At 44.8% G+C, this 26,470-nt stretch overlaps 1 protein-coding gene and 1 long non-coding RNA gene across 2 annotated transcripts in view; both read right to left on the minus strand.

Annotated features, from left to right (window-relative positions):
* Window positions 1–22,162, minus strand: part of LOC122544131 (uncharacterized) — a 54,650-nt gene extending 32,488 nt beyond the window's left edge. The window contains exons 1-13 of the mRNA XM_087981576.1: window positions 22,126–22,162; window positions 21,360–21,401; window positions 20,732–20,773; window positions 19,967–20,008; window positions 15,147–15,188; window positions 13,810–13,863; window positions 10,816–10,851; window positions 9,909–9,956; window positions 7,484–7,525; window positions 4,127–4,168; window positions 3,124–3,165; window positions 2,518–2,559; window positions 1,879–1,989 (exon numbers count right to left, since the gene is read on the minus strand). Of these exons, the coding sequence (XP_087837702.1) occupies window positions 1,879–1,989; window positions 2,518–2,559; window positions 3,124–3,165; window positions 4,127–4,168; window positions 7,484–7,525; window positions 9,909–9,956; window positions 10,816–10,851; window positions 13,810–13,863; window positions 15,147–15,188; window positions 19,967–20,008; window positions 20,732–20,773; window positions 21,360–21,401; window positions 22,126–22,143 (603 nt within the window). The 5' untranslated portion in view covers window positions 22,144–22,162. The remainder of the gene's footprint in view (window positions 1–1,878; window positions 1,990–2,517; window positions 2,560–3,123; window positions 3,166–4,126; window positions 4,169–7,483; window positions 7,526–9,908; window positions 9,957–10,815; window positions 10,852–13,809; window positions 13,864–15,146; window positions 15,189–19,966; window positions 20,009–20,731; window positions 20,774–21,359; window positions 21,402–22,125) is intronic.
* A 2,218-nt stretch (window positions 22,163–24,380) lies between these two features.
* Window positions 24,381–25,824, minus strand: LOC148138443 (uncharacterized). The gene is made up of 3 exons (XR_015753964.1): window positions 25,782–25,824; window positions 25,016–25,057; window positions 24,381–24,428 (listed from the first exon to the last, which is right to left on the minus strand). It is a non-coding gene; the product is annotated as an uncharacterized LOC148138443 (long non-coding RNA).
* Between the last annotated feature and the right edge of the window lie 646 nt (window positions 25,825–26,470).

A 26,470-nucleotide genomic window follows, 5' to 3' on the forward strand; every position in this document is an offset into this window, starting at 1 on the left:
TATCAGACAGGGTTTGTGTGAGAGAGAGGGGAATATCAGACAGGGGTTCATGCGTGACAAATAGTAATATCAGACGGGGGTTATGTGTGAGAGAGAGAGGAATATCAGACAGGGTTTATGCGTGAGAGAGAGGAATATCAGACAGGGTTTGTGTGAAACAGACAGGAATATCACTTAGGGTTTATGTGTGAGTGAGGGGAATATCAGACAGGGGTTGATGTGTGAGAGAGAGGAATATCACACAGGGGTTCATGCATGACAAATAGGAATATCAGACGGGGGTTATGTGTGAGAGAGACAGGAATATCAGACAGGGTTTATGTGTGAGTGAGAGGAATATCAAACAGGGGTTTGTGTGAGAGAGAGGAATATCAGAGAGGAGTTTATGTGTGAGAGACAGGAATATTAGACAGGGTTTAGGTGTGAGAGAGAGGAATATCAGACCGGGGTTTATGTGTGTGTGAGAGAATATCAGACAAGGGTTTGTGTGTGTGAGAGAGGAATATCAGACCGGGGACTATGTCTGGGAGAGAGAGGTGAATATCAGATTGGGGTTTAGGTGTGAGAGACAGGAATATTAGACAGGGTTTAGGTGTGAGAGAGAGGAATATCAGACAGGGGTTTGTGTGAGAGAGAGGAATATCAGAGAGGAGTTTATGTGTGAGAGTGAGGAATGTCAGAAAGGATTTATGTGTGAGAGTGTGGAATATCAGACCGGGGTGTATGTGTGGGAGAGAGAGGGGAATATCAGATTGGGGTTTATGTGTGAGAGAGAGGAATATCAGACATGGTTTATGTGAGAGAGAAAGGAATGTCAGACAGGGGTTTCTGTGTGAAAGAGAGGTTTATCAGACAGGGGTTTATGTGTGAGGGTGAGAAATATCAGACAAGGGTTTGTGTGTGAGAGACAGCAATATCAGTCGGGGTTGGTGTGTGAAAGAGAGGAATATCAGGCAGGGGTTTATGTGAGAGAGAGGAATATTAGACAGGGATTTGTGTGTGAAAGAGAGGAATTACAGGCAGGGGTTTCTGTGTGAGAGAGAGGAATATCAGTCAGGGTTTTATGGGTGAGAGACAGGAATATCAGACAGGAGTGTATGTGTGAGAGACAGGAATATAAGACAGGGGTTTATGTGTGAGAGACAGGAATATCAGACAGGTGTTTGCGTGTGTTTGAGAGGAATATCAGTCAGGGGTTTATGTGTGATAGACAAGAATATCAGTCAGGGTTTATGCGTGAGAGACAGGAATATCAGTCAGGGGTTCATGTGTGAGAGAAAGGAATATCAGACATAGGTTTATGTATGAGAGTGAGGAATGTCAGAAAGGATTTATGTGTGAGGGACAGGAATATCAGACAGGGGTTTCTGTGTGAGAGACAGGAATATCAGACAGGGGTTCATGTGTGAGACAGGAATATCAGACAGGAGTGTATGTGTGAGAGACAGGAATATCAGACAGGTGTTTGCGTGTGTGAGAGGGGAATATCAGTCAGGGGTTTATTTGTGTGAGAGAGAGGAATATCAGACAGGGGTTTATATGAGAGACAGGAATATCAGGCAGTGGTTTCGGTGTGAGAGAGAGGAATATCAGACAGTCTTTGTGTGTGAGAAAAAGGAATATCAGATATGGTTTCTGTGTGAGAGAGAGGAATATCAGACAGTGTTTACGAGTGAGAGAGAGGAATGTCAGACATTCTGTAAAATGTGCATTTCAGCCTGACAGACATTTCTGCTGCGTAATGGAATGCTTTAGACATTGTTGAAGGCAAGTTATCTCTGATTGGGAACGGGCAGCCAGTGATAGCAAACCAGGTAGAATGAGCAACAGTTGAAACATGGGTGAAATTGGTATGGAGAAGAAATATTTGGTTCTTACACCAAAAATCTTCAGTTCTCTGCTGAAAAAAGAGTTCACAATCCTGAGACAGTCATTCTCCTCCTCGACTATATCTAAGTACAGTGTTGAAATGTTTCTGTATTCAGGTAGCTGGAAGAAAAGGAAGATTAAGCACATTTCAGGGGATTCCAAGGTACTTTGTAGTCAGCGAATGAATAAATGACTCACTGTAAGGGTAAACAAATAAAAATTGTACATTTTAAACACAGCAATGTAAGATTTAAGCAGAGATAATCTTATTCAATGATGCAAGCTGAAAGAAAAATATTTGGCTCAGGATTCAAGGAGAATCCATTTTTAACCTCTTTATGCAGGTCACTCAGTACAGAAGAACCATTGCACTGTTGGAAAGTCAGCACTGAGGGAGCGCTGCACTGTCAGAGGGTCAGTATTGAGGGAGAATCACACTGCCAGAGGGTCAGTACTGCGAGAGTACCGCACTGTCAGATGGTCAGTACTGAGGGAGTGCCACACTGTCGGAGGGTTGGTACTGAGGGAGTACCGCACTGTCGGAGGGTCAGTACTGAAGGAGCAACACACTGTCAGGGGGTCAGTAACGAACATGTTTAAAAAGTGCCATGAGTCCACTTTGTGTGAACAAAGCTGTTTCCCACTCACCTGACTTAAACTCTTAGTGTCAAGCCCGAACCTCGACCCAGTCTGAAAAGAAATCACCAAAACATTTGGATGTTAGCAGTGGCACTATTGCCAAATACACTGGAATTAATTTACTGAGAAAATGCAAAGGACGTAGTTATTTGGGACAATGTGATGGAGTGCTGCACTATTGAAGGGTCAGTACTCAGGGAGTGCCGCACTGTTGGAGAGTCAATACTGAGGGTGCGCCAAACTGTCTGAGGGTCGGTACTGCAAGAGTATCGTGCTCAGAGGATCAGTACTGAGGGAGCGCTGCACTGTCAAAGGGTCAGTACTGAGGGATCACTGCACTGTCAGAGGGTCAGTACTGAGGGAGGGTCACACTGTCAGAGGATCAGTGCTGAGGGGGCGCTGCACTGTCAGAGGGTCAGTACTGAGGGAACACCACAGTGTCAGTGGGTCAGTACTGAGGGAATGCCGCATTGTTGAAGGGTCAGTACCGAGAGAGTGCCGCACTGGCGGAGGGTCAGTACTGAGTGAGCGCTGCACTGTCAGAGGGTCAGTAATGAACATGTTCAGAAAGTGGCATGAGTCTACTTTGTGTGAACAAAGCTGTTTCCCACTCACATGAGTTAAACTCTTGCTGTCAAGCCCGAACCTCGACCCAGTCTGAAAAGAAATCACCAAAACATTTGGATGTTAGCAGTGGCACTGTTGCCAAATACACTGGAATTAAGTTACTGAGAAAATGCAAAGGATGTAGTTGTTTGGGACAATGTGATGAAGTGCTGCACTATAGAGAGTCAGTGATCAGGGAGTGCAGCACTGTTGGAGAGTCAATACTGAGGGAGTGCCACACTGTCAGAGGGTCAGCACTGCGAGAGTACAGCACTGTCAGAGGTTCCGTCCTGAGGGAACACCACACTGTCAGAGGATCAGTACTGAGGGGACGTTGCACTGTCAGAGGGTCAGTGCTGAGGGGGCGATGCACTGTCAGAGGGTCAGTGCTATGGCAACACTGCACTGTCAGAGGGTCAGTGCTGAGGGGGCGATGCACTGTCAGAGGGTCAGTGCTATGGCAACACTGCACTGTCAGAGGGTCAGTGCTGAGGGAACACTGCACTGTCAGAGGGTCAGTGCTATGGCAACACTGCACTGTCAGAGGGTCAGTGCTGAGGGAACACTGCACTGTCAGAGGGTCAGTGCTATGGCAACACTGCACTGTCAGAGGGTCAGTGCTGAGGGAACACTGCACTGTCAGAGGGTCAGTGCTATGGCAACACTGCACTGTCAGAGGGTCAGTGCTGAGGGAACACTGCACTGTCAGAGGGTCAGTGCTATGGCAACACTGCACTGTCAGAGGGTCAGTGCTGAGGGAACACTACACTGTCAGAGGGTCAGTACTGAGGGGGCGCTGCACTGTCAGCGGGTCAGTACTGAGGGAATGCCGCACAGTTGGAGGGTAGGTACTGAGGGAATGCCGCACTGTTGAAGGGTCAGTATCGAGGGAGTGCCGCATTGGCGGAGGGTCAGTACTGAGTGAGCGCTGCACTGTCAAAGGGTCAGTAATGAACACGTTTAGAATGTGCCATGAGTCTACTTCTTGTTAACAAAGCTGCTTCCCACTCACCTGAGTTAAAGTCTTTCTGTCAATGCCTAACCTCGACTCTGTCTGAAAAGAAATCACCAAAACATTTGGATGTTAGCAGTGGCACTGTTGCCAAATACACTGGAATTAATTTACTGAGAAAATGCAAAGGATGCAGTTGTTTGGGACAATGTGATGGAGTGCTGCACTACTGGAGAGTTAGTACTGATGGAGTGCTGCACTGTTGGAGAGTCAGTACTGAGAGAATGCTGCAGTGTCCCAGGATCAACACTGAAAGAAAGCTGCACTGTCAGCGGATCCCAGGATCAATACTGAAAGAAAGCTGCACTGTCAGCGGATCAGTACTGAGGAAGCATCGCACCAGCGAAGGGTCTACACTAAGAGAGCTCTGTGCTATTGGAAGAATTATACTGCAGGAATGCAGCATTTTCAAGCAGCAATAGGTGCTGCACTGTCAGAGGGTCATTACTGAGGGCATACTGCCCTGTTTCAAAGGTGGGGGCAGTACTGAAGGAGCAAAGCACCATTGGGGGCAGTACTGACAGCACACAGGTGGTCCATTATGAGGCACCTACACTCTTTTGGGAGGCATGACTAAGGGATAGCTGCAATGTCAATGGTGTCACAATCAGATTAGATACTAAAAGAGACCGTCTGACTCCTTTCAGTGTGCTTCTTATAGTCATGTTGGGAAACATAATGGATAATTTGTGTACAGCAAGATCCCTCAAACAGCATCATGATAAAAGTTCAGAAAGTGCAATAGAATATAGAACATTACAGTGTAGTACAGGCCCTTCAGCCCTCGATGTTGCACTGACGATCTGAAGCCCACCTAATCTACACTATTCCATTCTCATCTAGCCATCACCATCTGAGAAAAAGGCTCTCACTACCCAAACCTCTGATTATCTTATACATCTCAATTAACTCACCTCTCAACCTTCTTCTCTCTAACAAAAACAGCCTCAAGTCCCTCAGCCTTTCCTCGTAAGACCTTCCCTCCATATCAGGCTCCATCCTATTAAATCTCCTCTGAACCATTTCCAAAGCTTCCACATCCTTCCTATGATGTGGTGACCAGAACTGTACATAATACACCAAACGTGGCCGCACCAGAGTTTTGTACTGCTGCAGCATAATCTCATGTTACCGAAACTCAATCCCTCTACCAATAAACACACCATATGCCTTCTTAACAACCTTATCAACTGGGTGGCAACTTTCAAGGATCTATGTATCTGGATGCAGAGATCTTTCTGCTCATCTCCACTGCCAAGAATCTTACCCTTAGACCAATATTCCGCATTCCTGTCACTTCTTCCAAAGTGAATCATCTCTCACTTTTCCATATTAAACTCCATTTGCCACTTCTCAGCCCAGCTCTGCAGCTTATCTATGTCTCCCTGAAATCCACAACTCTACCGACCTTAGTGTAATCCGCAAATTTACTAATCCATCCTTCTCTGCCCTCATCCAGGTCATTTATAAAAATGACAAACAACAGTGGACCCAAAACAGATCCTTGCGGCACACCACTGGCAATTGAACTCCAGGATAAATATTTCCCATCAACCACCACCCTTTGTCTTCTTTTATCAAGGCAATTTCTGATCCAAACCGCTGAATCACCCTCAAACCCATGCCTCCATGTTTTGTGCAATAGCTTACCGTGGGGAACCTTATTCAAAAGCCTTTACTGAAATCCATACACACCACATTATTGAGATTTATGAGAATGTGACCAAACAGGTGGATGAGGGTAAAGCAGTTAAAGTTTGTGAGGCACGACCTACCCTTCGCGTGTTGACTATCTCTAATCAACTTATTCATCTCTAGATGATTATAAATCCTATCTCTTATAACCCTTCCGACACTTGACCTACAACCAAACTATGGTTCATGGGTCTACAATTTCCAGGGTTGTCTCGACTCCTCTTCTTGAACAAGGGAACAGTATTTGCTATCCTCCAGTCTTCTGGCACTATTCCCATAGACAATGATGACAAAGATGAAAGCCAAAGGCTTGGCAACCTCTTTCCTGGCTTTTCATAGAATCCTAGGATAAATCCCATGTGGTCCAGTGGACTTATCTATTTTCAGACTTTGCAGAATTGCTAACACCTCCTCCTTATGCACCTTAATCCCATCTAGTCTAGTAGCAAGTATCCCAATATTCCCCTCAACCACATTGTCTTTTTCTAGTATGAATACTGACGAAAAGTATTCATTTCACACTTTATCTCCTCAGCTCCACGCACAACTTCCTACTACTACGCTTGATTGTCCCTAACCTTACTCTAGTCATTCTTTTATTCCTTATATACCTGTAGAAATCCTTACGGTTCTCCTTGATCCTATCCACCAACAACTTCTCATGTCTCCTCCTGGCTCTTCTCAGCTCTCTTTAGGTCTTTCCTGGCTAACTTGTAACTCTCAAGCGCCCTAACTGAGCCTTCATATCTCATCCTAACATAAGCCTTCTTCTTCCTCTTGAAAAGAGATTCGACTTCCTTAGTAAACCACAGCTCCCGAGCTCGACAACGTTCTCCCTGCCTGACCGGTACACACTTACCAAGGAGCCGCAGTAGCTGGTCCTTCAATAAGCTCCACATTTCAATTGTGCCCATCTCCTGCAGTTTCCTTCCCCATCCTATGCATCCTAAATCTTACCTAATCGCATTGTAACTGCCTTTCCCCCAGTATAACTTTTGCCCTGTGGTATGTACGTCATCTTTTCCATTACTAAAGTAAACATTATTGAATCATGGTCACTATCACCAAAGTGCTCACCTATCTCCAAATCTAACACCTAACCAGGTTCATTACCCAGAAACAATTCTAATGTGGCCTTGCTCTTTGTTGGCCTGTCTACATACTGTGTCAGGAAACTCTCCTGCACACATTGAACAAAAACTGACCTATCTAAAGTACTTGAACTACAGTATTCCCAGTCAATATTTGCAAAGTTAAAGTCTCCCATAACAACTACCCTGTTACTCTCACTCCTATCAAGGATCATCTTCACTATCCTACCCTCGACATCTCGAACTATTTGGAGGCCTATAGAAAACTCCCAACAAGGTAACCTCTCCTTTCCTGTTTCTAATCTCAGCCCATACTATCTCAGTAGGAGAGTCCTCAAATGTCCTTTCTGCAACTGTATTACTGCCCTTGTCTCAAAGTGCCACACCACCCCCTCGTTTACCATTTTCTCTGTTCTTACTGAAATATCTAAATCCCAGAACCTGCTCTACCCATGTCTCTGAAGTGGCCACAACATCAAAATCTCAGGTACCAACCCATGCTGCAAGTTTACCCACCTCATTCCGGACGCAATGAGTCTACTTTGTGTTCACAAAGCCTTTTCCCACTCACCTGAGTTAAAGTCTTTCTGTCAAGGCCTAACCTCGACTCTGTCTGAAAAGAAATCATCCAAACATCTGGATGTTAGCACTGTTACTGTTGCCAAATACACTGGAATTAATTTACTGAGAAAATGCGAACGATGTAGTTGTTTGGGACATTGTGAGGTTACTATGTTGCCTGCCAGTCACATGTACATGTTAACTGTTAACATGGGAATTCCTGCACATGTGAGATTCACAGTAGGAATTAATCAAAGTGATCTACGAATATCATCCATTGCGTTACCTGTCTACTGCTTTTGTCACGTATTCAAAAAACGTTGTCATGTTTGTCAGGAATGACATACCCTTCCTGAATCTATGCTGACACATCCTGATTAACTGAAACTGTTTGGGCTGATGAGTTACCCTACCCTTGATGATAGACTCCAACAATTTCCCCAGTGCAAATTGTGGCAGTACAGAGGGACAGCTGCACAGGCAGGAGGTCAGTACAGAGGGAATACTGCACTCTCTGGCTGCAATATACAGAGAATACTGCAGTGTCAAGGGACAGCAAAGAGAGACTATGGCACAATTTGGGGGTAAGTCCAGAGGTTGGGTGCACCTTCAGGAGTCAGTGCTGGGGGACTGCTGCACTATTAGTGGGGTAGTACACGTTACATGCTGCATCACTAGGGGTGAGTACTGAGACAGCAAACTCAAGGATTCTGCACTGAGATCACTACGCTGTTTTCAGACGTATGGTTAAGAGTGAGCTGCAATCTCAACCATGTCACTGTCCAGCGAGATGTTAAACTAAGTCTCTGTTCTCTTTTAGTGTACGGCCACTGTTCTCATGTAGGGAAATACAATGGCCCATTTGTGCAGCGCAAGATCCATTAAATAACACGATGATAAACGAGCACTTTCAGAAAGCAACTACACTAGGGCGACTTTTCTTTCTTGGTAAGGCCTCTTCCCTCTCATCGGATGTATACTCTCCCTCAGCATGTTGCAATGTCTGGGTCAAATGCGCAGAGCGAGTGTAATGACATGGGGTAAACTCTCCTGCTTAATTTAAAACCAGCAACACAGAAAAGATTTATCCCATGTAGTAATCTGTAAACTTCGAGTGGCCAAGAACTATTTAAAGTAAAAATAACAACTTTATTTCTTAAATTATAGCAGAGAATAATTAACTAATAATTATTTACAAGTCCTTACTCTAACCTATCTTTTACCTTCCCTTCTATATTAGTAGTCTGATTAAACTCCCGATTATAATTTACAAAACAAAACGCCTGATTAAAAACCAGGCAGCTTTCATTCTACTCTGTATTTCGGTCTTTTCTTCTGCTTGGGAATACTGTTTCACAGGTGACTGATCGATAAAGGGACCTTTTAAGAGAATGATTTTCTGGACAGTGCGCAGATGTTATTGGCTTGGCAGTTCTCCTCTCAATTATTTAATTTTCCCCAGTCTTGTACCCCCCCACCCCCAAAGCATCAGATTGTGTCATTGGCTTTTAAGATTGTCAATATACTCAATTCAAACTGGATCTGGGTATAATTTAAACTGATGGGCCTAATTTGAATCTGTTTTGTCATGGGCGGCACGTTGGCACAGTGGTTAGCACTACTGCCTCACAGCGCCAGAGATCCGGGATCAATTCCCGCCTCAGGGGACTGACTGTGTGGAGTTTGCATGTTCTCCCCGTGTCTGCGTGGGTTTCCTCCGGGTGCTCCGGTTTCCTCCCACAGTCACAAAGATGCGCAGGTTAGGTGAATTGGCCATGCTAAATTCCCGAAGTGTTAGGTAAGGGGTAAATGTAAGGGGTAAATGTAGGGGTATGGGTGGGTTGCGCTTCGGCGGGGCGGTGTGGACTTGGTGGGCCGAAGGGCCTGTTTCCACACTGTAAGTAATCTAATCATCTAGTCATTTCCAGGCAGCCAGCTAATTTAGCTTTCGACCAAGTGTTACATTGTTACCTCATTGAGAACGCTTGGTACTGTCAAGTAACTCTCTTAAAGGTACAGTACACCCTACATCTTCGTAACAGGGAGTGCTAGACCATTAGGGGTGCAGGACAGAGAGGGTGCTGCACTGTCAGGGGTCCAGTGATGAGATAGCAAACTCAGGCAGCTACAATGTTGATGGTGTCACTGTCACACGAAATCTGAATCCCAGGTTCTGTCTGCCCTCTATCACATTGCAGTCCACGATCAACATAACGTTCAATTTCTGATGAGAATGGTCTCTCAAATAACTTTATGATGAATGAGCACTTTCAGAAAACAGGGACAGGCTGACCAACCTGTCTTGGTAAAAGCCAATTCCTCTTTACTGAATCTGAGAACTTCAACAAAATATCTGAGCCAACCTGGAAACAAATCATCTATCACTCTGTGTAAAAACCTTGCCCAAAAATATTCTTTGAACTTTACCCCCTCACCTTAAATTGAGTATGAGACATTTCAGGTCTGAGAGGATGCAGCATAGTCTGGAAAGAAATGAAGAAAACATTTGGATGTTAGCAGTCTCACTGTTGCTAAACACATTAAAATTAATTTACTGAGAAAAACTCAAGGATACAGTAATTCAGGATTCTGGGAAGTTACCATGTAGCCTGCCAGTCACAGCTAAGAACTACATGGCAACCTGTGAACACAGGAAATCATTATTACACCTAACATTCATAAAGATGCGCAAGACACAATCATGAATCTTAAAACCCAGGAAGCCATTCAGCACTCAACTGCACCATGGTGGCAGTGCAGAGGGAGTCAGCAAAGAGTGCATGCAGCTGTGTTGGCGGCAGCATAGAACAAGTGTTGCACCATCAGGAAGGTCTATACACAGGGAGTGTGCACAGTCAGGGAGGACTCGACACAAGGAGTGTTGTACCAGAGAGACTGTATAGAGGGAATCCTGCACCAGAGACACTGTACAGAGTGAGTGCTGTACTATCAGGAAGTACTGTACACAGGGAGTATTGCACCAGAGATAATGCATACAGGGAATCCTGCCCCATGGACACTGTACAGAGTGAGTGATGCACGAGCAGAGACACTGTACAGGGGGCAAAGGGCTGTACCATCAGAGAGAGCTTTACAGTGCAAGTGCTGCATCATCAGAGACCCTGTACCGAGGGAGTGCCGAACTGTCAGGGAGGACTGTATAGAGGGAGTGCCACACCATCTGTCTGCCCTCTATCACTACGCAGTCCCTGTTGTCATGTGATCAACATAACAACCAATTTCTGTACAGAATGATCTCTCAAATAATATTGCGGTGAAAGAGCACTTTCAGAAAACAGGTATGTAAGGCTGACTAACTGGTAAAAGTTGATTCGCCCTTACCGAAGCTATGAACTTCACCGAAATGTCTGAGTCAACCTGAAAACAAATCACCAAAACATTTGCATGTTAACAATGTCACTGCTGCCAAATGCACTAGAATGAATTAACTGAGAAAACGGTGAAGGTGTGATAGTCAGGACCCCATGAGATATGCTGCCTGTTAGTCACAGCTAAAAACAGCACGGCTGCATACAACATAGAACAGTATAGCACAGGAACAGGCCCTGTTCATGCTTAACATGACACCAAATTAAACAAGTTCCTGCTGCCTACCCTGGCCAATATCCCTACATCCCTTGCTTATTCACGGGTTTATCTAAAAGCCATTTAAACACCTCTGTCATATCTGTTTCTATCATTACTTCTGGCAGCGTTCCAAGCACCTATCACTCTGTGTAAACATTTTGCCCAAACACATTCTTTGAGCTTTCCCCCCCTCTCCCCCTCACTTCAAATTCATGCTCTTTAGTACGAAACATTTCAACTTTGGGATAAAAATTCTGACCGTCAAACCTATTAATGCATCATAATTTAATAAACTTCTAACAGCTCTCCCCTTAGCCTCTGCCCTCCAGAGAAAATAACCGTAGTCTGCCAGCCACTTCTGAGAGCTCATACCCTCTAATCTGGGCAGCATCCTGATACACCTCTTCTGCACGCTTTCCAAGGCCTCCACATCCTTCCTGTAGTTTGGCAATCCCACACTTTCCACCTTGGTCCTTCCAACTCACTAGAACATGCCGGCCCTGAATTCTGATTAGGAGAATTTTAAACAATTCCCACATGTGAAATGTAGACTTGCCCAATAGCAGCTCCTCCCAATTAACACTCCCGAGCTTCTGGCTAATACTGTTATAATTTTCCCTCCCCCAATTTAGTACCTTCCCGCAAGGTCCTGATTTATCATTATTCATAACTGTCTTAAAACTTGAGGAGCTGTTTCCAAAATACTGCCCCACTGGAAGATTAGTCACCTGGCCAGGCTCATTTGCCAACACAAGATCCAGTATGACCCCTCCTCTAGTTGGACTATCCATATTCTGTTTTACAAATTCAGCTTGCATATACCTAACAAATCTGTCCCATCTAAGCTTCTTGCTGTGAGGGAGTCACAGTCAATTTCACAGGAGTTAAAGTCACCCACTATGGCAAACCTGTTATTTTGGCATTATTCTATAATCCACCTATATATCTGTTCCTCAATGTCCCGGTGACTGTTGGCAGCCCTATAGTGTAATGCCATCAGAGTGATTTCACCTTTCCTATTTTTGAGCTCTACCCATATTGCCATGGTGGATGACCCCAGCAATATGTCCTCTCTGACTACAACTGTGACATTCTCCCTGATTAATAATGCAACTCTCCATCTTCTTTTACTTTCTTCTCTATCTCGTCTAAAACATCGAAACCCTGGAACACTGCCCAGGCCTGTCCTGTCCCTCTCTGAAACCAAGTCCCTGTAATGGCCACAACATGAACTGATGTCTTATGTCATGATCCAGGCTCTAAGCTCATCCGCCTCAGCCAAAATACTCTTGCACTGAGAAATAAACACAATCAAACCCCTAGCCCCACTGTGTTCATTAACTGTGTCCCTATCTATTCTTCCTTTCAGACTTATTGATCATTATAACTGTCTTCCCCTCAATCTCTCAACTTGCTGCCCTGGTTCCCACCCCCCGCCACTCGAGTTTAAAGAGTAGTCCTTTGAGGATACTAGTTCCCCTCATATTAGGTACAACCCATCCCTCCTATACAGGTCACTCCTGTCCCAGAAGAGGTCCCACTGATTCAAGAACATGCAACCCTGTACCAGTGCCTTTGCCATGCACTTATCTGTCTTATTTTCCTGTTTTGACACTCACTAGCGGATGGCATCAGAAGTATTCCAGAGATTACAATCTTTGAGGTCTTGCTTTAACCTGCTGCTAACTCCCTGAACTCTTGGTGTAAGACTTTATTCCTCACTTTGCCCGTAACATTGGTACCAACATATACCACAATGAATAGGGTAAATACACAAGGCTTTTTCCCCTGGGGTGAGGGAGTCCAGAACTAGAGGGCATAGGTTTAGGGTGAGACAGAAAAGATATAAAAGACCTAAGGGGCAACTTTTTCACTCCAAGGGTAGAAAGGGCTGCCAGAGGAAGTGGTGGAGGCTGGTACAATTGCAACATTTAAGAGGCATCTGGATGGGTATATGATTAGGAAGGGTTTGGAGGGATATCGGCCGGGTGCTGGCAGGTGGGACTAGTTTGGGTTGGGATATCTGGTCGGCATGGACGGGTTGGACAGAAGGGCCTGTTTCCGTGCTGTACATCTCTATGACTCTAAAACCTCGAACTCATCACCTTCTCCTTTAATGATGCCGTGCAGCCATTCAGTGGCATCCTTGACCCTGGCTCCAGGGAGACAACACACTCACCTGCAGTCTTGACTTTGAATGCAGAAATGCCTTTCTGCTCCCCTGACGAAAGAATCTTCCATCATTACCGCTCTTCCTTTCCTCTTCCTCCCACCAGTTTGTAAGTGGGACTCCGGTAGACTGCTGCACTACCTATCTGTTCTTTCAGGGCTGTCTGATGGTCACCACCCATTCCCTTCCTTCCTCTAGGCCCTTGAGCTGTGGTGTGACCTCTCTAAACTTGCTACCCACATAACTCTCAGCCTCGAGAATGTGGCATGGGAGCTAAGAGATTATGAGCTCCAGCTTCTGCAAATGGGAACCCTTCCTCCACGTGTGGTCACCCAGGACACAGACAGCATCCAGGTCTCTCCACATGTGACAAGCTGTATATTCCACTTGGCTGGCCTCTCCTGACATCTCTTACATTTATAATTATCCCTTTAGACTGGAACAAAGTTTTACAACACCTTCAGCTGGTGAAAAACAGTCCCTATTGTCAATTACTCACTAACCAATCAGATTACCATGCTTTCCTGGGACATCTATCTTCTGTGTTATCCAAACTCTCAATCCCGCTCCCCCCTTACCAATTCCGTAGTTTCTGCCATCCCACTGGTCCCGGGGTAAGTCCTTGTAGGTCCCTGTTAACATGAGAAATTACAATTATCACTATTCACATTCATAATGGAGCTAGCTATACAATCATGAATCCAACAATCTAAGAAGCCATTCAGCCCTCGTCTCTTTACCACAGTGGCTGTAAGGGGGAGTGCTATACAATAAGGGGTTGCAGTGCAGAGGGAGTGCTGTACAATCAGGGGAGGCAATAGAGACAGAGTGCTACACAATCACAGGGACAGTACCCAGGGAGTGCAGCACTGTCAGATGCCAGTACAAAGGGAGTACTGCAATGTCACCAGGCAGTATAGACGGAATGCCATACCATCAGGGAGAAGCACAGAGGGAGTGCTGCACTGTCAGGGCGGCCATACAGAGTAAGTGATGCACCAGAGTTGTCAGGCCTTAGACAGCAAACTCAGGGAGTCCGTATTGACAGCATTACACTGTATTGTGAGACATGATTATGGGAGAGCTACAATGTTGATGGTGTCACTATCAGGTGAGATGTTAAACCAAGACACGTCTGCCCTCTTTCAGTGTTCAGTCACTGTTGTCATGTTGGGAAACACAATGGCCCATTTGTGCAAAGCAAGATGCATCAAATAACACTATGCTAAATGAGCACTTTCAGAAAGCAGCTGTATGAGAGAGAGAGAGTGTCAGCAAAGTTTCGTCCAACTCATTTGATCCACACTTCCCCTTTCAAATCTGACCCTTGACCCCACCTGGAAAGCACTTGGAAGTTCGCTATGCCACCATTTTCAATTAACTTGCAACTAATTTACTAAATAAATACTCAGGATGCAGTTTTTAGAACTCACTGAAATTACCATGTAGCCTGCTATTCACAACCAGGATTTCTTGAGTTATACTTCATAATGGAGTTAGCTACACAATCTTGAATCTAACAATCCAAGAAGCCATTCAGACCTCATCCCTGTACAATGGTGGGTGGGGGAAAGCACAGTTCAGAGGGAGGGCTGCACTGTCAGAGGGCGTACTGCATTGTCAGGGGATAAATGCTTCCACAGCAAACTCCGGGAATCTGTACTGAACAGCATTACACTGTTTTCAGAGACATGACTGAGAACTGCAATGTTGACAGTGTCAATGCAAGCAAGATATTAAACTATGGCTCTGTCAGCCTTCCTTCAATGGACAGTCACTGTTGTCACATGGTCCACACAATGTCCAAACTCTGCAGGGAAAAACATTATAAAGAATACTGTGATAAAGGAGCACTTTTGGAAATCAGCTATGTGAAGACAACAAATCTGTCTTGATAAAGCATTTTCTCCCTCACCAGATCTGTATCCGTCTTCAAAATTACTGACTTTGTTCCTTTCTGAAAAGAAATGAAGAAAACATTTGGATGTTAGCAGTGTCACTGTTACCAAACACACTGGAATTAATTTCTCTTGAGTTACCAGTTAACATGGGAAATTCCCATTATCACTGCTCACATTCATTATTCTGTTAGATACACAATCATGAATCACTGCGATAAATGCGAACTGTCAGAAAAAAGCTAAGCAAGGGAGACAAATGCGAGGTTACCCTGTAGCCAGCTGGTCACAGGTAGGAACTGCCTTGTCACCTATTAACGTGGGAAACTACTATGATTGCTCCTCACATTTGTAATTATGTTAATGACAAGACGGCCTTTGTGTGGAGCCTCAGAAAATGGGGGAGATATTAAATGAATATTTTGCATCAGTATTTACTGTGGAAAAGGATATAGAAGATATAGACTGTAGGGAAATAGATGGTGACATCTTGCAAAATGTCCAGATTACAGAGGAGGAAGTGCTGGATGTCTTGAAACGGTTAAAGGTGGATAAATCCCCAAGACCTGATCAGGTGTACCCGAGAACTCTGTGGGAAGCTAGAGAAGTGATTCCTGGGCCTCTTGCTGAGATATTTGTATCATCGATAGTCACAGGGGAGGTGCCGGAAGACTGGAGGTTGGCAAACGTGATGCCACTGTTTAAGAAGGGTGGTAAGGACAAGCCAGGGAACTATAGACCAGTGAGCCTGACCTCGGTGGTGGGCAAGTTGTTGGAGGGAATCCTGACAGACAGGATGTACATGTATTTGGAAAGGCAAGGACTGATTTGGGATAGTCAACATGGTATTGTGCGTGGGAAATCATGTCTCACAAACTTGATTGAGTTTTTTGAAGAAATAACAAAGAAGATTGATGAGGGCAGAGCAGTAGATGTGATCTGTATGGACTTCAGTAAGGCGTTCGACAAGGTTCCCCATGGGAGACTGGTTAGTAAGGTTAGATCTCACGGAATATAGGGAGAACTAGCCATTTGGATACAGAAATGGCTCAAAGGTAGAAGACAGAGGGTGGTGGTGGAGGGTTGTTTTTCAGACTGGAGGCCTGTGACCAATGGAGTGCCACAAGGATCGGTGCTGAGCCCTCTACTTTTTGTCATTTACATAAATGATTTGGATGCGAGCATAAGAGGTACAGTTAGTAAGTTTGCAGATGACACCAAAATTGGAGGTGTAATGGACAGCGAAGAGGGTTACCTCAGATTACAACAGGATCTGGACCAGATGGGCCAATGGGCTGAGAAGTGGTAGATGGAGTTTAATTTAGATAAATGCGAGGTGCTGCATTTTGGAAAAGCAAATCTTAGCAGGACTTATACACTTAATGGTAAGGTTCTAGGGAGTGTTGCTGAACAAAGAGACCTTGGAGTACAGGTTCATAGCTCCTCGAAAGTGGAGTCGCAGGTAGATAGGATAGTGAAGGCAGCGTTTGGTATGCTTTCCTTTATTGGTCACAGTATTAAGTACAGGAGTTGGGAGCTCATGTTGTGGCTGTACAGGACATTGGTTAGGCCACTGTTGGAATATTGCAAGTCTGGTCTCCTTCCTATCGTAAAGATGTTGTGAAACTTGAAAGGGTTGAGAAAAGATTTACAAGGATGTTACCAGGGTTGGAGGATCTGAGCCACAGGGAGAGGCTGAACAGGCTGGGGCTGTTTTTCCTAGAGCTTCGGAGGCTGAGGGGTGACCTTACAGAGGTTTACAAAATTATGAGGGGCATGGATAGGATAAATAGACAAAGTCTTTACCCTGGGGTCGGGGACTCAAGAACTAGAGGGCATAGATTTAGGGTCAGAGGGGAAAGATATAAAAGAGACCTCGGGGCAGCTTTTTCACGCAGAGGGTGGTACGTGTTTGGAATGAGCTGCCAGAGAATGTGGTGGAGGCTGGTACAATTGCAACATTTAAGAGGCATTTGGATGGGTATATGAATAGGAAGAGTTTGGAGGGATATGGGCCGGGTGCTGGCAGGTGGGACTAGATTGGGTTGGGACATCTGGTTAGCATGGACGGGTTGGACCAAAGGGTCTGTTTCCATGCTGTACATTTCTATGACTCTATGACACACTCAAGAATGTTCCAGCCCAGGGAACCATTCAGCAGTCATTCATGTGACAGCTAGAGGGCTCCACTGTCAGGGGTCAGTACTGAGACAGCAAACTCAGGGAGTCTGCACTGACATCATTACACTGTTTTCAGAGACACAGTGAAGGAAGAGCTGTAATGTTGATGGTCAGATCTGATGTTAAAGCAAGGCTTTGCCTCCCTTTCAGTGTAAAGTCACTGTTGTCATGTCAGTAAACATAACATCCAATTTATCCAAGTAAAATCTCTCAAATAACATTGTGATAATTGACAACGTTGAGAAAAACAGCGATGCAGGGTGATGAATTGGTCACGGTCAAGATGTTTAACCTCACCTGATCTGTTCTTATTGAAATTTTTGACACAGTCTGGAAAGAAATCACCATACCATGTGGGTGCTGGCAGTGTCATTGCTGCCAAATACAATGGAATTAATTTCCTGAGAAAATGTCAAGGATTCAGTAGTTCCAGACGCTGTCAGGTTACCAGCTGCTACCTGCACACTTACCTGTTAACAAATTACCCTGACTACTGTTCACATTCATAACCCTAGTTCCACAACAATGAACGTTACAACCCAGGAAGCTATGCAGCACTCCCCTCTGTATCACAGTGGACAATCGGGGGGGGAAGGCTAGATATATTAAGCTGTCTCATGGTGGGCAATCAGGAGGATGCTGGATGTATTACGGTGGGCAATCGGGGGGGGGGGGGGGGGGCTAGATGTATTACTCTGTATCATGGTGGGCAATCGGGGGGAAGGCTGGATGTATTACTCTGTATCATGGTAGGCAAACGGGGGGGGGGGGGAGGCTGGACGTATTACTCTGTATCATGGTGGGCAATCGGGGGGAAGGCTGGATGTATTACTCTGTATCATGGTGGGCAATCGGGGGGAAGGCTGGATGTATTACTCCGTATCATGGTAGGCAATCGGGGGGAGGCTGGATGTATTACTCTGTATCATGGTAGGCAATCGGGGGGAGGCTGGACGTATTACTCTGTATTACGGTGGGCAATCGGGGGGAGGCTGGGTGTATTACTCTGTATCATGGTAGGCAATCGGGGGGAGGCTGGATGTATTACTCTGTATCATGGTAGGCAAACGGAGGGGAGGCTGGACGTATTACTCTGTATCATGGTAGGCAATCGGGGGGAGGCTGGGTGTATTACTCTGTATCATGGTAGGCAATCGGGGGGAGGCTGGATGTATTACTCTGTATCATGGTAGGCAATCGGGGGGAGGCTGGACGTATTACTCTGTATTACGGTGGGCAATCGGGGGGAGGCTGGGTGTATTACTCTGTATCATGGTAGGCAATCGGGGGGAGGCTGGACGTATTACTCTGTATCATAGTGGGCAATCGGGGGGAGGCTGGATGTATTACTCTGTATCATGGTGGGCTATCGGGGGAGGGGAGGCTGGGTGTATTACTCTGTATCATGGTGGGCAATCGGGGGGAGGCTGGATGTATTGCTCTGTATCATGGTGGGCAATCGGGGGGAGGCTGGATGTATTACTCTGTATCATGGTGGGAAATTGGCGGGGGTGGGGAGGCTGGATGTATTACACAGTTACAGAGAACTGCACACAGCAAGGGCTCTGTAGAAAGAGTGTGCTGCATCATCTGGCTGGTCGTACAGAGGGTGTGCTGCACTGTCAGGAGGGGCAGCACACAGTGAGTGTTGCACTGTAAGGGAGAAATATACCGAGCTGGAGATGCACCTTCAGGGGGTCAGTATTGAGACAACAAGCTCAAGAAGTTTGTACTGACGACATTACGCTGTCTTCAGAGTTTCAAGGAAGTGAGAGTTGCAATGTTGGTGGGGTCACTGGCAGGCAGGGTAATAAACCAAGGCTCTCTCTCTGCTCTGAGTCGCTATGCAGTCCCTGTTGTCAGGGAGCCAACATAACTTTCAACTTCAGCAGGGAAAGATCTCTCAAATAACACAGCAACGAATGAGCACTTTCACAAAACAGCCATGAGGTTGAAAAATCTGTCTTCATGATTGCCCATTTGCCCTCACCAGATCTGTACTCTTCATCGCAAATCCTGTCCCTGACAGTTTGGGATTCAAATCACCGAAACATTTGGATGTTAACAGTGTCACTGTCATCAAATACAATGTACATTATAATTAATTTACTGAGAAAACGGGAAAGATGTAGTATTCAACGCCCCATGAGACACCATGTAGACTGCCCGTCACAGGTAAAAACTGCAGGGTTACCTGATCGCCTGGGAAATTACCATTATCCCAGCTTACATTCATATTGGAGTTAGCTACACAATCTTCAATCTAACAACTCAAGAAGAGATTCAGACCTCATCGCTGTACTATGGGGGGCAGTACAGAGGGAGGGCTGCACTGTTAGGGGCAGTACACAGGGAGTGCTGCTCTATCAGGGGATAAATGCTTCCACAGCAAACTTCGGGAATCTGTACTGACGGCATTACACTGTTTTCAGAGACATGACTGAGAGCTGCAATGTTGACAGTGTCAATGCAAGCAAGATGTTAAACTATGGCTCTGTCGGCCTTCTTTCAGTGGGCAGTCACTGTTGTCACATGGTCAATACAATGTCCAACTCCTGCTGGGACAAATATTATAAATGTGTGAGAAAGGAGCATTTTCAGGAAACAGCTATGCGAGTACATCAAATCTGTCTTGATAAAGCATCTTCTCCCTCACCAGATCTGTACCCTTCTTCAAAATGCCTGACTTCGCCCCTTTCTGGAAAGAAATGAAGAAAACATTTGGATGTTAGCAGTGTCAGTGTTACCAAACACACTGGGATTAATTTCCAGAGAGAACACTCAGAATTCATTAGTTTGGGACCCCATGGGGTTACCATGAAGCCGATTAATTACAGCTAGTAACGGTGCGGTTACCTGTTAACCCGGAAAATTGCCTTTATCATGTCCACATTCAAAACGATGCTAGATACATAATCATGAATCTTACAATGAATGAATCCATTCAGCCCCGACCCCTTTTACCAGGATTGCAGTGCAGATGGAGTACTGTGCCTATGGGATACAGTACAGAGTGAGTGCGGAAGGCAGCATCATCAGGGAGACTATACACAGCGAGTGTTACATGTTCAGGAGGCTGTGTGGAGGGAGTACTGCACTGTCAGAGAGGCTGAACAGACTGAATGTCTGTGGGTAAGCACTGAGACAGCAAACTCAGCAAATCTGTACTGACACCATTACCCTGTTTGCAGAGACACAATTAAGTGTGAGCTGCAATATTGTCACTGTCACTATCAGGAGAGATGTTAAACCAAAGTTCTGTCTGCCCTTTTTCAGTTTTTTATGTTATCATGTGGGCAACATAAATGTCCAATTTCTGCTGAAAAAGATCTCTCAAATAACACTGCAATGACTGAGCACTTTCCAAACACAGCTACATGAGGCCAGCCAAATGTCACAGTAATGGTCCATTTGCCCTCACCGGATCTGTACTCTTCATCGCAAGTGCTGTCCTCGACACAGTCTGGAAACAAATCACCAAAATATTTGGATGTTAGCAGTGTTGCTGATGTCAAGTACATTATAATTTATTTACTGAGAAAACAGGAAAGATGTAGTATTCAACGCCCCATGAGATACCATGTAGACTGCCCATCACAGCTAAAAACTGCAGGGTTACCAGTTCACCTGGGAAATTACCATTATCCCAGTTTACATTCATAATGGAGTTAGTGGACAATCATACATCTAACAACCCAAGAAGCCATTCACACCTCATCCCTGTACTATGGGGCAGTACAGAGGGAGGGCTGCACTGTCAGGGGATAAATGTTTATACAGCAAACTCAGAGTCTGTACTGACAGCATGACGCTGTGTTCAGAGACACGATTCAGAGCTGCAATGCTGACAGTGGCAATGCAGGCAAGATGTTAAACTGTGGCTCTGTCTGCCCTGTTTCAATGTACAGTCTCTGTTGTCATGTGGTCAACATAATATCCAACTTCTGCAGAAACAAATATTTCAGAGAGCACTATGATAAAGGAGCACTTTCAGAAAACAACAACACAAATACAACAAATCTGTTTTGATAAAGCAATTTCTCCCTCACCAGATCTGTACCCTTCTTCAAAATGCCTGACTTCGTCCCTTTCTGGAAAGAAACAAAGAAAACATTTAGATGTTAGCAGTGACACTGTTGTCAAAAACACTGGGATTTATTTCCTGACAGAACACTCTGAATTCATTAGTTTGGGACTCCATGAGGTTACATGAGTCACAGGTAGTATCTGCATTGTCACCTGCAGACCTTTGAAATTATTATTGTACTGTCCACATTCAAAACTATGTTAGATACATAATCATGAATCTTACAAAGAATGAAGCCATTTAGCCCCCATCCCCTCTACCAGGATTGCAGTGCAGACGGAGTATTGTGCCTATGGGATACAGTACAGAGTGAGTGCGGACGGCAGCATCATCAGGGAGACTATACACAGCGAGTGTTACATGTTCAGGAGGCTGTGTGGAGGGAGTACTGCACTGTCAGAGAGGCTGAACAGTCTGAATGCTGCATCATCAGTGGGTAAGCACTGAAACAGCAAACTCAGCGAATCTGTACTGACACCATTACCCTGTTTGCAGAGACACAATTAAATGTGAGCTGAAATGTTGACGGTGTCACTATCAGGAGAGATGTTAAACCAAAGTTCTGTCTGCCCTTTTTCAGTGTGCAGTCACTGTTGTCATGTGGGCAACATAATGACCAATTTCTTCCGAGAAAGATCTCTGAAATAACACTGCAATGACTGAGCACTTTTCAAACACAGCTACATGAGGCCAGCCAAATGTCACAGTAATGGTCCATTTGCCCTCACCGGATCTGTACTCTTCATCGCAAGTGCTGTCCTCGACACAGTCTGGAAACAAATCACCAAAAAGTATGGATGTTAGCAGTGTTACTGCTGCTATGTACTCTATAATTAATTTACTGAGAAAACAGGAAAGATGTAGTATTCAACATCCCATGAGATACCATGTAGACTGCCCATCACAGCTAAAAACTGCAGGGTTACCTGTTCATCTGGGAAATTACCATTATCACAGCTTACATTCATAATGGAGTTAGCTGGACAATCATACATCTAACAACCCAAGAAGCCATTCACACCATATCCCTGTACTAGTATAGAGTATAGAGGAAGTGCTGCACTGTCAGGGGATAAATATTTTGACAGCGATCACCGGGAGTCTGTACTGATAGCATGACACTGTGTTCAGAGACACGATTCAGAGCTGCAATGCTGACAGTGGCAATGCAGGCGAGATATTAAACTGTGGCTCTGTCTGCCTGTTTCAATGTACAGACTCTGTTGTCATGTGGTCAACATAATATCCATCTTCTGCAGAGACAAATATTTCGAATAGCATATGATAAAGGAGCACTTTCAGAAAACAGCTAAGCGAGTATGACAAATCTGTTTTGATAAAGCAATTTCTCCCTCACCAGATTAGATTAGATTAGATTACTTACAGTGTGGAAACAGGCCCTTCGGCCCAACAAGTCCACACCGACCCGCCGAAGCGTAACCCACCCAGACCCATTCTCCTACATTTACCCCTTCACCTAACACTTCGGGCAATTTAGCATGGCCAATTCACCTTCAAAATTTCTGACTTCTTCCCTTTTTGGAAAGAAATAAAGAAAACATTTGGATGTTAGCAGTGTCACTGTTGTCAAATACACTGGGATTAATTTCCTTACAGAAATACTCCAGATGGATTAGTTTGAGACTACATGAGGTTACCACGCAGCCCACTAATCACAGCTAGTACCTACGCGGTGGTATGACACGGGGTAATCCCCTCTGCAAATTTAAACCAGCCACACAGAAAAGTTCACCTCACACCCTAATCTGTTAAAATTCGAGAGGCAAGCAACAATCCGAGAGGTCACTATTTAAAGGAAACATTCACAATTTCATTTTTTACGTACAACAGCGAATATTAAAACCAACAACTGTTTACAACTCCTTTCTCTTAAACCGATCTTTTGCCTCCCGCTCAGCAATGCCGGTCCAGTTAAAAATCCTGATTATGATTTACAAAAATAAGATCACATTTCAAAATACCAGTCAGCTTTATCAAGTCTCCTTTGTAGATTTTATCTCGGTCAGTTTTAATTTTCTGCTGCGCACATTTCTTATTGACAGGTACCTTTCAGAGAGTTCTTCAACTCGCAGTCTATATTTGTGATGTCCTTGGCAGTTCCCCTTCTAACTGTTCAAAATGTCTAGTTTTATACCCCAAAACATCGGATTCGTTTCATTGCTTTAATATTATCAAAATCCTAAATTAAAATGTGCTTGGATTTCGGTATCTTGAGGTATAGTTTAAACTGACTGGCCAAATTTGACTTTGTTTCATGGCAACTCATCTGCAGCTGTTTATTTCCCAAGTGTTACATTGTTACTTTGTTCAGGAGTCTCTGTACTTCGTCAGTCCTTCTAGTTTTTCAATGCTCTTAAAGGTACAATACAGCTCCACATTTTAATAATAGCCGTTAACTGTTCACCTTGGAAATTATCAATATACAGTTCACATTCAAAACTACGCCAGATACATAATCATGAATCTTACAATGAAGGAAAGCATTCAGCCCTCATCCCCTTTACCAGGATTGCAGTGCAGACGGAGTACTGTGCCTCTGCGGTACAGTACAGAGTGAGTGAGGAAGGCAGCATCATCAGGGAGACTATACACAGCGAGTGTTACATGTTCAGGAGGCTGTGTGGAGGGAGTACTGCACTGTCAGGGAGGCTGAACAGACTGAATGCTGCATCATCAGTGGGTAAGCACTGAGACAGCAAACTCAGCAAATCTGTACTGACACCATTACCCTGTTTGCAGAGACACAATTAAGTGTGAGCTGAAATGTTGATGGTGCCACGATCAGGAGAGATGTTAAACCAAAGTTCTGTTTGCCCTTTTCGAGTGTGCAGTCACTGTTGTCATGTGGGCAACATAATGACCAATTTCTGCCAAGAAAGATCTCTCAAATAATGAATGACTGAGCACTTTCCAAACACAGCTACATGAGGCCAGCCAAATGTCACAGTAATGGTTCATTTGCCTTCACCGGATCTGTACTCTTCATCGCAAGTGCTGTCCTCGACACAGTCTGGAAACAAATCACCAAAATATTTGGACGTTAGCAGTGTTGCTGATGTCAAGTACGTTATAATTTATTTACTGAGAAAACAGGAAAGATGGAGTATTCAACACCCCATGAGATACCATGTAGACTGCCCATCACAGCTAAAAACTGCAGTGTTACCTGTTCACCTGGGAAATTACCATTATCCCAGTTTACATTCATAATGGAGTTAGCTGGACAATCATACATCTAACAACCCAAGAAGCCATTCACACCTCAACCCTGTACTATGGGGCAGTACAGAGGGAGGGCTGCACTGTCAGGGGATAAATGTTTATACAGCAAACTCAGAGTCTGTACTGACAGCATGACACTGTGTTCAGAGACACGATTCAGAGCTGCAATGTTGACAGTGGCAATGCAGGCAAGATGTTAAACTGTGGCTCTGTCTGCCCTGTTTCAATGTACAGTCTCTGTTGTCATGTGGTCAACATAATATCCAACTTCTGCAGAAACAAATATTTCAGAGAGCACTATGATAAAGGAGCACTTTCAGAAAACAACAACACAAATACAACAAATCTGTTTTGATAAAGCAATTTCTCCCTCACCAGATCTGTACCCTTCTTCAAAATGCCTGACTTCGTCCCTTTCTGGAAAGAAACAAAGAAAACATTTAGATGTTAGCAGTGTCAGTGTTGTCAAACACACTGGGATTTATTTCCTGACAGAACACTCTGAATTCATTAGTTTGGGACTCCATGAGGTTACATGAGTCACAGGTAGTATTTGCATTGTCACCTGCAGACCTTTGAAATTATTATTGTACTGTCCACATTCAAAACTATGTTAGATACATAATCATGAATCTTACAAAGAATGAAGCCATTTAGCCCCCATCCCCTCTACCAGGATTGCAGTGCAGATGGAGTACTGTGCCTATGGGATACAGTACAGAGTGAGTGCGGAAGGCAGCATCATCAGGGAGACTATACACAGCGAGTGTTACATGTTCAGGAGGCTGTGTGGAGGGAGTACTGCACTGTCAGAGAGCCTGAACAGACTGAATGCTGCATCATCAGTGGGTAAGCACTGAGACAGCAAACTCAGCGAATCTGTACTGACACCATTACCCTGTTTGCAGAGACACAATTAAATGTGAGCTGAAATGTTGACGATGTCACTATCAGGAGAGATGTTAAACCAAAGTTCTGTCTGCCCTTTTTCAGTGTGCAGTCACTGTTGTCATGTGGGCAACGTAATATCCAATTTCTTCCAAGAAAGATCTCTCAAATAACACTGCAATGACTGAGCACTTTCCAAACACAGCTACATGAGGCCAGCCAAATGTCACAGTAATGGTCCATTTGCCCTCACCGGATGTGTACTCTTCATCGCAAGTGCTGTCCTCGACACAGTCTGGAAACAAATCACCAAAATATTTGGATGTTAGCAGTGTTGCTGATGTCAAGTACATTATATTTTAATTACTGAGAAAACAGGAAAGATGTAGTATTCAACGCCCCATGAGATACCATGTAGACTGCCCATCACAGGTAAAAACTGCAGGGTTACCTGTTCACCTGGGAAATTACCATTATCACAGTTTACATTCATATTGGAGTTAGTGGACAATCATACATCTAACAACCCAAGAAGCCATTCACACCTCATCGCTGCGCTGGCAGGGGGTGGTACAGAGAGAGGGCTGCACTGTCAGGGGCCAGTACAGAGGGAGGGCTGCGCTGTCAGGGGGCGGTACAGAGGGAAGGCTGCGCTGTCAGGGGGCAGTACAGAGGGAGGACTGCTCTATCAGGGGATAAATGTTTCCACAGCAAACTTGGGGAATCTGTCCTGACAACATTACACTGTTTTCAGAGTCATGACTGAGAGCTGCAATGTTGACAGTGTCAATGCAAGCACGGTGGTAAACTATGGCTCTGTCAGCCTTCTTTCAGCGGCAGTCACTGTTGTGACACGGTCCACACAATTTCCAACTTCTGCAGAGACAAATATTTCAAATAACAGTGTGATAAAAGAGCACTTTTAGGAAACAGCTATGCGAG

Source organism: Chiloscyllium plagiosum, unplaced genomic scaffold (assembly GCF_037043375.1).
Source record: "Chiloscyllium plagiosum isolate Xiang-an unplaced genomic scaffold, Cpla_swu_hap1 HiC_scaffold_40, whole genome shotgun sequence".
NCBI lineage: Eukaryota > Metazoa > Chordata > Chondrichthyes > Orectolobiformes > Hemiscylliidae > Chiloscyllium > Chiloscyllium plagiosum.